Source organism: Rhamphochromis sp. 'chilingali' (genome assembly GCF_963969265.1).
Source record: "Rhamphochromis sp. 'chilingali' genome assembly, chromosome: 22".
In the NCBI taxonomy this organism is placed as follows: Eukaryota; Metazoa; Chordata; class Actinopteri; order Cichliformes; family Cichlidae; genus Rhamphochromis; species Rhamphochromis sp. 'chilingali'.
In genome coordinates, this window is record NC_137950.1 from 16,290,714 (window position 1) to 16,306,674 (window position 15,961).

Sequence of the window (15,961 nt, forward strand, 5' to 3'; positions counted from 1 at the left end):
CTCTATCTACATATCTACATTCTGCTAAACACCTGGATAGTTGCTAAGCAGCGCATGTTGGGCCGTACCATCCAGCATACAGTCGTAGGCCTTCTTGTCTTTCAGACCCAGAGCCTTCACAAACTCCGCAGGTTCAGATCCTTCCTCCACCTCCTCCACTCTCACGCTGCTGCTGAGGCTCAGGCCTAACTCTGACGGATGCCTTGAAGACACAGACACGTGTTGATCCGCAGCCGCAGCCAAACATCCATTCATACATTTACACATCCTGTGCCTTACCTCTGGGTTAGTTTGTCCACTGCTCTTTTGGCCACCTGCTTGGCGCTTGCATGAGCTTTGCAGCCGTGCCACAAGTAGAGCTGGCCTTTCTCAGCATTAAGCAACACCAGGCTGCCACGAGAGCGCAGACTGCTATGCTGGCAGTCCACCTCCACCAGCAAGGCCTCTGACTCTGCCTCACCACGGACACAAAACAACCTCCAGGCTTCTGCAGAGGTGAAACAGACGTGGCATGCTTTCATGTTTTCTACCAGAACCACCTAAATAATTCATTCGGTTTATGAAGTATTGTGAGGCTTTAATCTTTTACAACAAGTCAAAGTTTCAACATGACATTTTTTTGGTTACCTGTGTTGTTGGTGTTGTTCTCTCTGCTGCCCTTATGGATGATCAGACCTCCCTGGAAGAGCTGCAGGAAGCAAGGAGGTTCTTTTCCCTGAGTCACCAACACCTGGAGAGCCACCCGCAAAGAAAAAGGTGAACAAAGCTGGATCTAAATTTACTTTCAACAAGCAGGGATTGTGATTCTAACACTTATTGTGGTTATTTTTGGTGCATCTGTGACTCACCTGTGACCCCCTGTGGCTTCCGAGCTCCACCGTCATGAGAGCGGAGGTTCCTTTCTCACTGGCGCTGGAGTGGCGGCCCTGCCAGAAAAAATACGCAGCCCTCTCTCTCCCAGGACCTCCAGCGCTCAGCTCCCCAGGTTTCTGCCGCTTCCCCACTGGAAGAACAGAGCACAGAAAACCTTCTGCTTATTCGGTTCAGGCTTTCAGTGACATAACAGTCAGCTTTTCTTCACATGCTGTTCTGATGAATGTGTGCCAACATGGTAAGCATGTGAAGCCACACAAATTTATTATTATTATTTTTGCTCGCATCTTCTTCCACTATTTATTCTGAGGCTGTGCCAAAATGTGACTCACCGAGCGTGGTGACAGAGTACTTCCAGCGGATGATGTAGGCGTCGCCCTCGTGCAGCTGGCCCAGGCTTTCCTCAGGCACTTCCTCCTCTCCGTGCTCTCTTATGTGCCACGCCTCTACGGCCACGGTTGCTAACTCTGCCTGCCTCCCATCCTCCGTCCTCACCAGGCCGTGACCCCGCTGGACATTGATGCCCTCCAGAATGGTCTTCACCGGCTCTGGCTCATTGTTCAGCAGATCTTTAGCGTCACATGGGTGGAGCTCCAAGTCAAGTGGGGCGCGCACAGTGGAGTGGACTGGGCTCTGAGCAAACCAGGACACTTTTAATTAGCTTTAAATTTGTTACTTTAAAAAAAACAAAAAAAAAAAACAAACCCAAACAAACAAAACAAATCTCCTCTACCTTAACTTCCTCAGCTTGAGCCGCTTCCTCTTTCTTCCTCTCAGCCCAGTCCAGGAACTTCTCTCTGAACAGGGACGTCTCATTGTGCTCTGACAAACGACCAAACAGAGCCCAGCTCGGACGACCTTCCCCTTTCCTACATGTCACACACATGAAAGTTACCTTTAGTATTTTTAGTGTCTTCTCTGTGTGGCTGTACATGCACAGTGAGACCACTAGGGGCTGCAATATAACTAAAAATCTAACATAGCTCTCCGCTTGAACAGACAATAGAGGTTTCTGGCACAACTTCACCTACTTCCAAAGTGCATAGAGAAGAACAAGAGTCTGAAGAGGTTGAAGCTCCAGCTGCGCATGCAGTTTAAAGAACAGCTTTATTACTTAACCAAACAATAAAGCTGTTCTTTAAACTACGTGTGCTGCTGAAGCTCCAAACTTCTTAAACCATTTATAGCTGCTTTAAATGTGAGATGACCACATCATGCATTTAAAAAGCACCCCACAGAGGACAGAATACAGGATTAACATGTCACACTCACTGAGGCGTGTTCTGGTCTGTGCAGGAAGCATCCAGCGGGTTGACTCTGCAGTGGCTGTAATCGTAGCTGCCGCTGTAGAGCTGTTTGCCTAGTTTGACGGCCACTTTTCTGTCGCTCAAGGGCACATCTTTCCCGTGCCACACGTACACTTCGCTGCCAAAATCAAACACCAACACCTGGTGTGAGACAACAGCAGCAAGAGGAAGGAGGAGAGAGAGACGTTGGTTAAGTGTTTACTGAAATCTCTGTCTTGACTTTTATGGACGTGTCCTAAAGATCTTCAGCTTCCTGTAAGCTTTTAAAGACTTAAGGCTTGTAGGAGAATGAAATGGACTGAGTTTCTATTCCACTTATCAGAACTTCCCAGACATATGAGTGACATCACCTCTTTAGAGTCGAGCAAGGACACACTTGGGATAGAGGCCCAGGCGTCTTCGTGAGGCACCAGCTTGTCTCCCTGGAGTCTGTACACGCCATTAGAGTCCACCACGCCACTCTCGTACAGCTCATCCTCCTCTGGCTCTCCCGCCCCTACAATCAAAAACAGGGTAAGCACATGTGTGTGGTGGAGTGGGGGCTCAGTGGTTAGACAGATAATCCTTTAAGAGGATAAGAGAAGTGCTCTAAGGAGAGTTTGACAGAATATCTACTGGTACTAGTCAGTATTATTAGAGATACAGATGTCAGAGACTGTGTTGGTGTTTACTTATGAAAATGTGTGCACGTACCTCTGTATTTGGTCTTTCCACCCAGCAGGGTCCAGAACTCTTTGGCCCATCTGCTCTCAGTGTTGATGCCCTCCTCCAGCACCGTCACCTGAGGGGCCTTACAGCCGAGGTCCCTCTTAGCCTGAACGAACGCCGCCATCTCCGACGCCTGTCCACACAAAGCACACGTTACAGCAAATACACAGCAGTCACATTTTTTTCTAAATGTGTAAGAGCAGACACATATTAGCTCATTTAATCCATCTGTAGTGATCGGACTTTGTGAAAATGAGAACACAAAGCAGTTACACTATGCTAACTTGTGTGAGAATAGCACAGGCAACACTTGTGGCTGTCCCACATTCTGCAGGCCCTACTCAGACAGGGCCCTCACCCAACCAAATCAAGTATTCCCAGTAGTGAGAAAAGAAATGATGAAATAGAGGTGGAGGAATCATCTGAACCTGTCTCAGCCGGTGTCTTATTAATTCAGCAATTCTCTAACCACAAGAATCCGTCACCCTGTAGTGTCAGCTCTCCAGCTCAGGCACAGCCTTTGATCTACTGATGAAATTCAGCTGATATAAACACTGACACCATTGTCTACTTACCTGTATATGTTTGAGGGTTCAACGTATCCCTGTTTATATATTTTATGTTTTTATGTTCAATATTTTACATTTGGAAACAAACATGTTTTAGGTTGAACTCCTAAAACCAAAGTGGTTCTCTGTTGCATCTCTTTGGTGTGATGATTGTTTGAGTCACAGATCAAACAGTGTAAAGACGTCTTTATGTCAGAGACCTTATTTTGGTTTCATGGATTTTAAGATTTTTGGTTGAGACCTCAGGATCTTCAGAGACAAATTTGTTAAACTCATTTTTCACGTGAAGATACTGACATATAATAACTGAAAAAGTTCACATAACATGAACGTCTGACAAGCTTTTTTGATTTCAGTGGCAGAAACAAGCTTTCATACATTACACAATGCAATAAACACGAGAGCAGCAGAGATCACCTCCCACGGGACAGTGTCCCTTTGGTAGGTATAGTTAAAGCCTTTTATAATCCGTTTGTTTCAACTCTGAATATATCAAACATCAAACTTGATCCTGCAGTTCATGATGGAAACAGCCCGTCAATGCACAACATTATCTGCTCTGAATCTCTTTGTTTTTTCAAATGTGGTCATTAGGGTGCTGATTCAGTGTGTGAGGTTCACTACCTTTGCTTTCTCAATGACATTGGCGAACTCTCCACTCCACATGTAGCAGTGCTTTGGTGTTATCAGAAGAAAGCAGTCACCACTGTTTAGAGACTGAGCTGTGGGCTCCACCAACCGAACCTGGACGTGCCTCCGGCCTTCACAAAGTAACAAAAAAAGACCTTTTACTTATTTGAAACATTAAAGGGATTTAAACTGTGGAAAAAAAGAAGTTGATTTACCAAATATTTTTAAGAAATGAAACAAGAAACATTTTACTGAACCTTTGATCGCTTCAATATTCAACACGTAATCATAGAAAGAGTTAATCCCCTCGTGTTTCCTCACCTTTGATGCGGATAAGCATGAGCTTATTGAAAGGAACTGCACTGTTATTGGTCACAACATCAGTGGACTTCACACTTCGCAGGTTCACCTTGCGAAAGTTTTCCTTGCTGGCCAGACCGGCCAAGGCAACGTCAGCCAGGTTCGAGTGTTTTGCCACTGGACAGGTGAGAAAACAAGAACAGGGACTCAGTTACACATCAGCTCTTGAAATATTAAACTGTTTTGAGGTTTTGATGATTTTCTGTTCCTTTTTCTAATTCTTCATAAACAAAGAGACGAGACACACTTTAATTATTTCTTTCATGTGAGCTATACTAGCACACAGCACACGTAGCTGTGGTGCTCACTTCCTCTTTTGTAAACTGTGAAGACGTCACTGTGGTCAGTCAGCAGAGTAGAATACTTGTTCAAGCAAACATCACACTAATATGATACAATAACCGGCTGGCAACAGCCCCACAGCTTTACCTGAACATCATTTTCATATTTTCTTCTTACATACAGTGTGTTTACGTTACGGCTGATTCACGACATAAACAAGAAATTCACTCTCCAGACATATTTCCTGTATAAAATAATTCACTGACTTTAATGTGATTTTTTTCTTTTTTAGAAATAACCCTTTTTGTGCTCCTTTAAAGCTATCCAAGACTTTCTGGCTATCTTGGGTGAGAATATACTGTAAGCACTGCTACAGTAGGAAAGTTTGAGCACTTACTCCTCTCCACTTGGATCCTCTTGGTCTCCACGGTGGCTACGTTAAGCCTCTGCTCGGTGTAGACCTGCCTGATGTCATTGCGGGCAGCTAAAGCTCGCAGAGGGTTCCTGGAGCCTTGGTTCCTTCTGGCTGGTCGCACCGCTCGCTTGTGCTCTGCTACTGCTGAAGTGAGCCTGATGACAAAGTTTAAGACTTAAAAATATTATAATACTAAAAAACAAAGGACAAAAAACCCATTTATGTTTATTACAAACTTACTTTGGCGACTCAGTCGGGATCTGGCTTAGGTCTTCCTCAGTCACCACCACGCCGGTGTCCTGGATTGCTGAGGGCGAGACGGATCTGTAGAAGTTGCCGAACGTCTCTTCGTCATCCAGCTTCATCACTTCTTTCTCCATCTCTGCTGTCACCTCGATGGTGGATGTCTTGCTTTTGCTCAAGCCTGCGCCCACAAGCCATAACATCGGCAAGAAGAAAAGATGGAAAAGGAAGTGCTACAAAGACTTTTTGTGCATAACATTTCTGGCATTTTACAGGTCAAAGGTCACATGTGGTGATGGATGTCCTGTGATGTCTATAGCTCAAATGCTTACACTAATTGAAAGTCAACTTTTTTTAATGTTATTAAATTAGTGTGTATTATATTAATAGGATGAAACAGAGAAGAGCTTACTAAACTGCACAGGGATAAAAATTTACTTAAAAAAATAATAAACAGGGCAAAAAATAGATGAATAGAAGGAAAAATAACAATTCTGCAATTTTACTTGTGCATTCATTTATTTTTGCTTTTTTTTTTTTTTGTTTAAATTCCTTAAAGTAAAAAAAAGCTCCAAAATCTTAATTTAATCTGAAAAACAAATGTTCTGCCAATCTCATCGTTTCCACTAATCCACATGGTGGCCCAAACATTTGTGTTGGCAGTTGCTCTGCGTGATTCTTAAATGCTTAAAAATATGTTCCTGTATGTTGCCTCCACATGTTGAAGTGGTCAAAATCAGGTTTGTTTGTTTTTTGGCAAAGACACAATTTTTGTAGTTTTGCCTCAGCAAACGATCAGCAGTGGATTTTAAATCAAACATTCAAGATGTGATTGAAATGCAGACTTTCAGCTTTATTTCAGTGGGTTTAACTACAGCTCTAGATTTTAACTTTGGAATGACACATTTTTACCGACTCGGTATAATCATGTACTATACGATTGTGCAATACATCATCAAATTCAATACTGTGTACAATAATCAGAAGCAGAGAAAGTGTACCTTTATTGTGGAGCTTGTCTAGGAAGGACTCCAGCTTGTCGAGCCGTTTATCTCCTTCCACCTTGACATCAGATCGAGTGGAGATTTCTGTACAGCAGAGAAAAACTCATTTACTTTTCAGTGGATTTTCCAACTATCTTTTTCATCTGTAATTAAGTGGCAGTTTGAGCCATATTTAATCATGAATATACTTTTAAAAGACCTTTCAGTGAGGTATTAGAAAGATTTACAGACCTTCAAGAGGTTTGACGGGTGTTGCATTAGCCTTCTTCAGAGCTCGAATGGGTGACTCTTCTACTCCTGACACGAGACCTTGCAAAAAAATAAAACGTTTCAGTATTGGTTATTTGTTTGTTTCTTTTTTGGTCTTTAAATTCAAATGTTTGGTTTTTTGTGACTGTCTGGACTACAGAGATATTTGTATCTACTTTACAACGAGTGCATTCAACCCGACGGCTTGGAAACGTCCTATTCAAAGTAGTACGCTTTGTGTAATCAAATATAGGTCGTCTGCGTCTGTTGGGAGGGTTGGATTTCTGTGTATAATGTTATAAGGGCTGCAGTTATTAGGATTGTTGTCAGTGGAAAACAATGAGCTTATTCAGGCCAACTAAAGCCCAGAGTATAGTCTCACCTTTCTTGGCCATGCGTCCAGCCACAGTGAACTGGTTTGAGTCGTTGGCCGCTCCTTTGCCTTTGCATTTCCACTGCTCCTCCTTCTCCTTGAGAATTTTCATCCTGTCTGCCAGCGACATTTTGGGCTCCACATCTACGTTGGATTTCTGTTGAAACATTCAAACACTTTCAGCTTTGTGTTTGTTTGTGTGTGTGTTTGAATGCAAATCTGTTAAGGCTTACACTCTGATAAACTGTGTACACAAGAGCAGACACACATGAAAACTTGGTGCAGTAACTATGAGAGAGAAAAAAGTGTTGCATCAGGAAAACAGAGACTCTGATGAGGGTGAAGGAAGGAGAGTGAAACACTCATACAGGCAAATATTACTCTGTCAGCGAGTTAGGAAAATTTAATACTGGCAACAAAAACCAAGACCTTTTTTTCTTTTTCAAATCCATCTCTCACCCATTATTCAGCACACCGTTTCTTCTGTGATTTACTCCTGCTGCCATTTTTGCACCTGAACTCGACCATTAAAAGGGAATCGGCAGTAGTTTACTGGCCTCCCTACAGCCCAGGAACTGTGTTGCGGTAATTAATGATTTTCCAGTCTGAAATATTTAGGTTGTTTCTGTCACACTTTTCCCATTGCTGTCTAATTAGTAAGTCACACCGTGCGCAATGTGTGCCTTAGTTTTTGCAGTTGATTACACACAGCTTAGTCAGTGACTGCACAGATTTAAAAAAACAAAAAAAACAAAAAACAGAATTAACTGCTAACCAAGCATGAAAGGTCATAAAAAAGGTCTACACGATTAGATTTTACATTCATTTATGCATGCAAGCTGTACGTACAGCATTTAAGCAGCGCAGGATGAAAGCTAATGTTTGGGATTCCCCACACCAAACAGCTGGAATGTTCTCGGCAGATGAGTAACGATCTGTGTGATCTGTTGACTCTTACTCTATAACTCATCGCCTCATTTTTACTGTAAGCTCAGAAACCTTAAACTCTTACAGATGCTAGAGGCAGCTTTAAAGAGAAAAACATATTTAGCTAAATTTGGGATTAACAGAGGTTCAAAACAAGCTGTCGGTGCAGTTTATTGTTGTTTTCATTATTTTTCTAACACTGAAGTGACACGAAATCATTTGGCAAAACAATTTGAAAAAACTACCATCTTCTTCTTCCAGATGTTTCGCCAAAGCAGATCATCTTCCTCCATCTGTTCCTATCCCTCGCATCCTCAATCACACCAACTCATATCATCCTTCAAGGCATCCATGAGTAAACGTCTAATAGCAATTTAAACTTTATTATGTACCATAAATGTACCATTAAGTCTCTCTACAGTTGTTGTTGCAAATTGCTAAGTACAGTTAAAAGAAAACGTATGCAGACACAAATCTCTGTGAGGGCAGGTTTACACTCAAGCACCACGTCAAGCCAGTCAGTTAGGAGACAATTATGTTTTTAGGTAACATAAAACAGAAATCAGAGATCAACAAAGTGCAGTCATCCAGTTAATCCTCCATTTTCTTTTTAAATACTTGGATTTACAGCTTCTCTCCCATGTAGATAAGACAGCGAGGTCCTGTTCAGTGTTTCATATGAGATAACAGACGTTTGTTGATGCTCCAACAGGCACAAAGTTGGAGACCCAAGGTCAGATCAGCACACTCCAAGAACAATCCATCGGGCATTATCTCATTACCTTCAGACATCACTTAGTAGGAAAAAATAATCCTTTTGTGAATCAAGAAAAATCATTTTTGATCAGCCAATAAATCGCACATCTATAGAGCACATCCAGTCTCATATTTAACAATATTAGAGATAAAACATATCTTTGGCCTCTGCTATATTTAGCACACTGAAATATAATAAATGTGCTTTTTTTACTGTGTATGAGAAAATGGAAAAACGAAGGGGGAAAAAAAAAGCATGCTGACATGCTCAAACAATTATCCACCAAATCAAATCGCACGTTCTCTCTCTCCTTCCGCGTCTCGCCATTTCAACCTGAACTTTATTTTGTGCTTTCATATCGAATGTGCTGCCATATGTGCTCAAATATTTGCCTTACATGAGACAAAAGCTCAAAGAATTAAGACTGAACCATGCTGGAATGCACAGACACCTGGATAGGCTAATAAAGAGCTTTTCTACTCTAACAGACAAATCCCTCTAAAACATTCCTGCTCTTTTGCTCATCTCACACACTAAAGGGTGAGAGTTACTCTACAAGGTGTTCTGTGTTTTTCTTAAAATCACTTCAAGAGCCAGAAAGCCCGAATAAACATTTCTGCATACCAATAACACACTTTTGGACTACAGGACTAAGTAAAGTCTGCTTCTTGCAGTCAAAAACTACAACTTCAACCCCTTCCATATTATATTTCATGCCTGCTATAATACAAACAATATCTCCCTAATCACAAAGTCTTGGAACAACTCTCACACACTTGCACATTGCGATAGCCCTTCAAGCTAGCACGCTCCTCTGGAGTCAATCAGAAAAGGGAAATACCTTGGCCTGACAGGACCCCGGAGAGAGTGGAGGAGAGGAAAAGACCTCAAAGCCCCACAGGAAACCACTTTTCCACCCCCGCTTTACCGTACAGTGTGGGCAGCTTTTTGGGCGAACCACTAACACAGATATCAACCACCTGTAGTTCAGCAGACCGCATTCATGTAGCGAAAGAAAGTGTGTCAACAGCTCTGAGTTCTCAGTGGGACTCTGTGAGGGCGAGAGGCTGTCCGGGACACAAGTTGAGAAATACGAGCGAATGTTAAGCAGTTAAGTCCATGCATTGTATGTATGTGTGCACGCACACACAAACACACGCACACTCACCTGAAGGGGTGGGGAAAAGATGCCAAAGTCAAAGAAAGGGGAAGAGTCTGCATGTGAGGACAGAGGCCATAGGAACACAGCAAGACAGAGGAAACTAAGGGAGGGAAAATATAAGAGGAGAAGAAGAAAGGAAAAATATAACAAAAGAAGAATTAGAAAAGAAGAAGGGCAACAGTAAAGACAAGGATTATTTTTATAGCATAAAGTGGGTGAAGCTGAGACTGTTTTAAAAGCTGCATTAAGAGACAGCACATATGAGTCTCTGTCGATCGCTAATAGACTCTCTAATAGACTTTCTGGGAACAACACACATAAGTCTAATGACTAGTTAATGCACTTAAGTTTCTGTGTGGGGCCTGCACTGTCAGTGTGTTAGCTTGTGGAGGGATGCCAGACTGTTCTTTGTTAAGTCATCTCTGAAACATGAAACCCAAAAACTTAGCAAGCCTTCAAGGATTATACAGCAAACAATTTTAAACAATCTTCAAGAGTCAGTATGTTTTTGTAAAGGACACCTAAAACAGCTTGGTTTCTTATGTTATTAACCATTAGCTCGAAACGTGTAGCCATCACTCATTGCAATTTATGACTAACAGGCACAATAGACCCTCTTTAAATTAAATTTACAACAAAGCATCACTTTACAGCACCACTGTGTACAGATCAGCTTAGCAGGCTTAACAGGAAACATCTGGAGCCGATCATGGCCTGTACCATGCGTGTTACATTTTCTGGTCTTCCACATAGTAACCGAAGAGTAAAAACATCTGAAATAACTTGGCAGCGTATGAGATAAGAGAAAGTGTTTAACATGAAAACTCGAGTCTGACTGATTCTGGATTTTTGAGGCTGTGAGAAAAAACAGATCTATTAGACAGGATTCTTTGGACAAACTATGTGAACGCACATGTCCATTTACTCAAAGCTTTCCTCTGTCTGAAATTGAATCACTAGACACTTTATTAGATGCATATGTTCAACTGCTTGTTCATGTAAATAACCAGCCAATCACATGGCAGCAACTCAATTCATTTATATATGCATACATGCTTAAGATGACGTGTGCAAGTTTAAACTGAGTATCAGAAAGGGGAAGAAAGGTGATTTAAGTGAATCTGGACATAGCATGGTTGTTGGTGCCAGACAGGGATTTGCTGTGATTTTCCCAAACAGTCATCTCAAGGCTCAGGGAATGACATGAAAAGGAGAAAATATCCAGTTAGTGGCAGTTCTCTGTGTGAAAATGCTTTGTTTATGTCAGAGGTCAGAGGTGAATGGTCCGACTGGTCTAAGCTGATAGTTTCAAAAATTACCACGTTATAGGATGCAGAAGCGCATCTCTAAACATACAACACATCACACCTTGAAACAGATGGGCTACAGCAGCAGAAAACCATACTGGGTGGGGTTCTCTGCTGTTGGCATCTGTTAGTGAAGAAAAGGAAACTGAGGCTACATTCAGAGGGACTCACCAATACTGGACACTAGATGCTTAGTCTCATGAGTTTCAATTTCTACTGTGACATTCGGATGGTAGGGTCAGAATATGGTGTAAAAACCATGGAAACATGAATCCATCCTGGCTCAAAGGTTCAGGGTGGATCAATGGTATGAAGTCAACAGATCACAAACTGATAGAGTACCTTAGGGATGTAGTGTAACATGAGATTTGCATCATGGATGCAATGAACTTGCAGCAAATATGTGATGCCAAGGATGAAAATCCCAGAGGAATTTTGAAGCATCTTCTTGAATCAATCCCAAGAAGAATTAACGCAGTTCTGAAGGCAAAAAGTGCGTCCAACCCAGTACAGGCAAGGTACAACTAATGAAGTGTCTGACAACTGCTTGTGCATCTGCTACATTTCAGACAACTCATACCCCAGCGTAGATATATCGGCAATAGGCCAATATCAGTTGGTAATATTTGTCTGGCTCTAATGAAAACCGATGACCTTTCCACATGAGAGAGACATGTTCCACATGGGAGTAAATGCCCCATGGCTAATGCAGACATGACACTAATGCCGGTAATTTAGTCAAACCCTGTATTAGCTGCATCCGTGACATAAGTTGGTTTCCCAGACCTCTACAGTAGCAGCCACAATAAACAGTAGGTTCCAATTCACAAGCCTCAGACAGAAGTAAAGGAAGCGATCCAGAGACATTTCAGACACCAGCTTGGCACCCGTTCATGCGTGCGAGTGTTGAGGATGCAGTTTTTGTGCCATCACTGGAAATACACTAAAAAATTTTTTTTATGGCTTTAGCATGGATTTATCAGAACGAATAAAGACCACACAAATATGAAATGACATCATGCTTCAGTATTTGGGGATTTGCTCAAATTTTGGCTGCTTGCACTCACTCATAAAGTGGCTTTTTCCAGACCTGGATTTGTTCTAACGTTAGCTCATATTTGGATGAACCCAAACCAGTAATCCCCCGAGAAAAAAACACTGATCTTGACAGACACCCAGCCAAAAATAAAAAATAAAAATATATAAAGAAATATGACATCATTTCAATCTTAAGAGTCCATTTAACCGTTTTGGGGATGTCCATGCAGAACACACTGGATTTTTTTCACTTGTGCAGTATCATCCAGTACAAGCACTTTCAGTGGACTGGTTTTTGTATGGTGTAGTCTTGTGTTTCCACTTGAATACTTGCTTTGTGTGGGTGGTCATGTTTTTGTAGAAAAGAAGAGCGTGTAGAAACCTGCATAAACTTGCATCACTGCCAAGTACGACAGTTGCTTTAGCATGTATCTACTAGACCGTTTACACTGACCTGTGCAAAACCGTATGATCTGGATGTTTATATATATTTCTGAGAAATGAAAGTCTGTTAAGAACAAAAAAGCTAACCCTGTGGAGGAAATTATTGTTTTAACTTAGAGAAGTGAAGAAGAAAGGAGAGTGCAAAAGCCAACAAAGGAAGGAAGCATAAGCTTGGAAGGCTTGCAGGTGTTTGGTCATGGTGTAGGATTTTATTTTTACAAGGGGTAAAAGGTGTGTCCTTCATTCTCTCTGGCAGGCTAGCTAAGCCCTGGATCTCTGGCTTTAGCATCGCCACTCCTATATCCGCTGCACCGCCAAGCCCTCCTGACCTCACACCTCTTTGGCAGCAATTCAGGCAAACAAGCTGATTCAGCAAAGGAATACATGTGTCCGCAGCCAAGTCTTTTCTTTGCCTTTACACAAAACTGATGGTAATCTGCAACATATGGCTGTTTTTGCTCATTACCACCCTTTTCCCAGTGAAGAAAAAGCCCTGCAACCCTGCCAACACAATAGCCTCCAGCAAAAATGACCAATATAAAGTTTTGTAGAGGTGCAATTTTACAAAGTGAACAAGTTTGCGACCAGCAATCACATATTTGTTCAGTAAGTAAAAACTCACCTTTTTCTTCCAGGCACCTTCAGCATCTTGGAGCTGGTTGAAGCGGTCAGCCAGTGACGTCTGGAGCACCTGAGATGGCCTCGCCTTCTTCGGTGTGTCCTTCTCACCTTCTCTACCGAGCTCAGCCAATCTAAAAAGAAAACAAGACACATGAATCCTTTTTGCTTCTCTTTAAAAGTCTGAACCTTTCAGTAATTTTAAAGAAGTTTAAATTTCCATCTTATGCATGATATTGATTTTTTTGTCTCAATCATGTTTCTCCACGTGCTGACCTCTGTTTGAATGACGAGCTCTGACTTCCATCCAAACTGCTCTCGAGCTCCTCGACATCTTCTGACATTGTGGAGGACTTCTCCAGGCTCTCATCAGGGGAGGGACTCCGCATCTCCTCATAGCTCCCTCCACCGCTACTGCTGCTGCTCCCCCTCTGATATCTGTTGATACTGATGCACCCTCCGTCTGGGAACTCATCTGTTAATGACTCATCCTCTTTGCCATTTTCCCCATTAACCTCTTCTTCCATCTCTTCTTCCTCCTCCTCCTGCTGCTCCACCTCTTCCCGCTCTTCTTCTTCTTCTTCTTCTTCTTCTACCTCCACCTCCTCCTCGTTGTCTTCACTCTGAGGGTGGCTTAGGGTGACACTACTTTGTTGTGCTGGAAAACGGTCAGGCATGGAGCCGTCGCTGTGGTCTGACTCCACACTAGTAGAGCGGCTTTTCTTTAGGATTCCCTTGATGCCTTGAGGCCCCGAGTCTTGGCGCTTCAGCACAGCGGCAGACTGGCAGGGAGGACTGGGAGGGGGAGAGGTGTCTCTGTTTCTGCTGAGTGGGAGAGCTCTGTCAGAGTGGAGACTGGAAGACTGTAGAGGGGAAACAACACAGAAGGGTATTTTTTAATTTATTTTTATTAGCAGCCATTATAATATGAAAAGAAATACAACTTTTAAATCTAACAGCTTTCTCAGTTTTTCGGCATTTATAGTGAAAATCTATTTTTCTTTCTCCCTCTCTTCTCCATATTTGTACAACCTAATACAATCAACACAAAGACAGATTCAAGTGCTTACTCACTGCTTTCAGTGACCTACTCCCACGTTAAGGTTAGTGAGTCACATTAAATATGACGATGACTTAGCCTCACTCCCCCCCCTCTAAGAATGTCAACATATCAAATACGGATATTGTCAACAAATCTGAAAGAGTTTTTTGTCTTTTGCAATATAAGGAAAAGATTCCGATAGAGAAACTGGTGTCAGAAAGCAAAGCTTTTTGAAAATATTAGAAATTCCAAGGCCAGACCATGAATTTCTTCCCTGCAAAAAGAGGAGGCATGATCATGTCTTTAATATGCTATAACTTAGCAAAAGCAGCTGTGACAGCAGACGCTAAGAGGTCAAAGGTGATGAGAGGGTGCTGATTTAGGAAGAGACGCACAAAGAAGTAAGACTGCAAAGCCAGCTGGGTGTAAGATTAAAGTCCAGTGCTAATTCGGTGGTCTCCTTTAATGAACTCCAGAGTTCGATATGTGTGTGGGCATTTACACGAAGAAGTATGTGTGTGTACTTCATCTGATTACTTTCGAGAATCAGTTTGGGTCACGTTATAATATTTTGTCCAGATGAGGGATTTATAAATCAAGTTTACAAAAACAAACTAAACTAAACTAAACTAAACCAGACCAGGAAAAAACAAAACCAAGCAAAGAGTTTTGGAACTAGAAATTGCAGATGTCTAGAAATAGGATATTATTAAATCCGGTTCTTTTGGATTCTTTAGAGCCAAGAAAGACACGGCTGAAAAGTGGTCCTTTTACTTTAAAAATTATCTTTATTTTACATATCCGGGGTATGGAGACCTGACCACAAAACACACAACCCAGAAAAGAATTCACAGAATTTCACTTTTATAGGTTTGCCTATCGACTCATGAGAATCACTTCTTATTTTTATATACCTTCACAGTTTTATGAGTGCATTATTTTTCATTTTGGTAAGCTGACCTTTTCCTCTGTAGTGGCAGTGTCCTCATGTTGCTGTTTCCATGAAGGTTCGTCTGCAGACTCCTTCTCTTCCATGACTTTGCCTGGATCGGGTTTATGGAGCCTATAATAATATATCAGAAAAAAAAAAGACAGAAATCACAAAGATCTTAGAACAAAATTAAACATTATATAAATTTGCTGGATTAAACTGGCAACACTGATATGACTTTAAGCTTACTATAACATAAGGCTGCCACTGTGACAGCTTACATGGTGAATCCACAGTAATAAAAAGGAGCTGATGATACTCTCACTGTTTGTATTTTATTAATTTATAACTTAAGAAGCTCTTGAAACAGTAGTCTGATGTCTTTGAAACTTCAGCCATGTTTAATATGTGCATGTATGAGTATAATGTATACAGAAGATATGAGATTACATACAGAAGACATGTTGCAGGTGTAAATAAGAATCTAACCATTATTCACTATACATGTTGCAGGCAGTGATGAGGTTTAGTTGGAAATGGTAATGCACACACATACACACTGAAACAATTCCTGACTTGGGGAGAAGCTGAGAACAGTTTGTGGGATTCATTCAAACTCCACATGGACCAGAAGGGCCAGGAATGGTTTCAGTTATACCTTAAACTGTCCACACAGTGGTTACAGTGCTAAGTACAGTGTGGCTCTCACTGCAGCAGCTATT

At 41.8% G+C, this 15,961-nt stretch overlaps 1 protein-coding gene across 4 annotated transcripts in view; it reads right to left on the reverse strand.

The window, feature by feature from the left end:
* svild (supervillin d) overlaps positions 1-15,961 on the reverse strand; it is a 48,274-nt gene that overhangs the window by 3,240 nt on the left and 29,073 nt on the right. For all 4 annotated transcript variants that reach the window (XM_080872234.1, XM_080872233.1, XM_080872235.1 and 1 more), the window contains 19 exons: positions 15,269-15,371; positions 13,543-14,129; positions 13,271-13,400; positions 7,023-7,170; positions 6,623-6,700; positions 6,389-6,475; positions 5,385-5,568; positions 5,127-5,299; positions 4,409-4,564; positions 4,082-4,218; positions 2,874-3,021; positions 2,531-2,676; positions 2,146-2,321; positions 1,607-1,742; positions 1,206-1,506; positions 849-1,003; positions 628-730; positions 280-487; positions 69-202 (listed from right to left, as the gene is read on the reverse strand). In XM_080872234.1, coding sequence (XP_080728360.1) covers positions 69-202; positions 280-487; positions 628-730; positions 849-1,003; positions 1,206-1,506; positions 1,607-1,742; positions 2,146-2,321; positions 2,531-2,676; positions 2,874-3,021; positions 4,082-4,218; positions 4,409-4,564; positions 5,127-5,299; positions 5,385-5,568; positions 6,389-6,475; positions 6,623-6,700; positions 7,023-7,170; positions 13,271-13,400; positions 13,543-14,129; positions 15,269-15,371 — 3,290 coding nt within the window. The remainder of the gene's footprint in view (positions 1-68; positions 203-279; positions 488-627; positions 731-848; positions 1,004-1,205; positions 1,507-1,606; positions 1,743-2,145; positions 2,322-2,530; positions 2,677-2,873; positions 3,022-4,081; positions 4,219-4,408; positions 4,565-5,126; positions 5,300-5,384; positions 5,569-6,388; positions 6,476-6,622; positions 6,701-7,022; positions 7,171-13,270; positions 13,401-13,542; positions 14,130-15,268; positions 15,372-15,961) is intronic.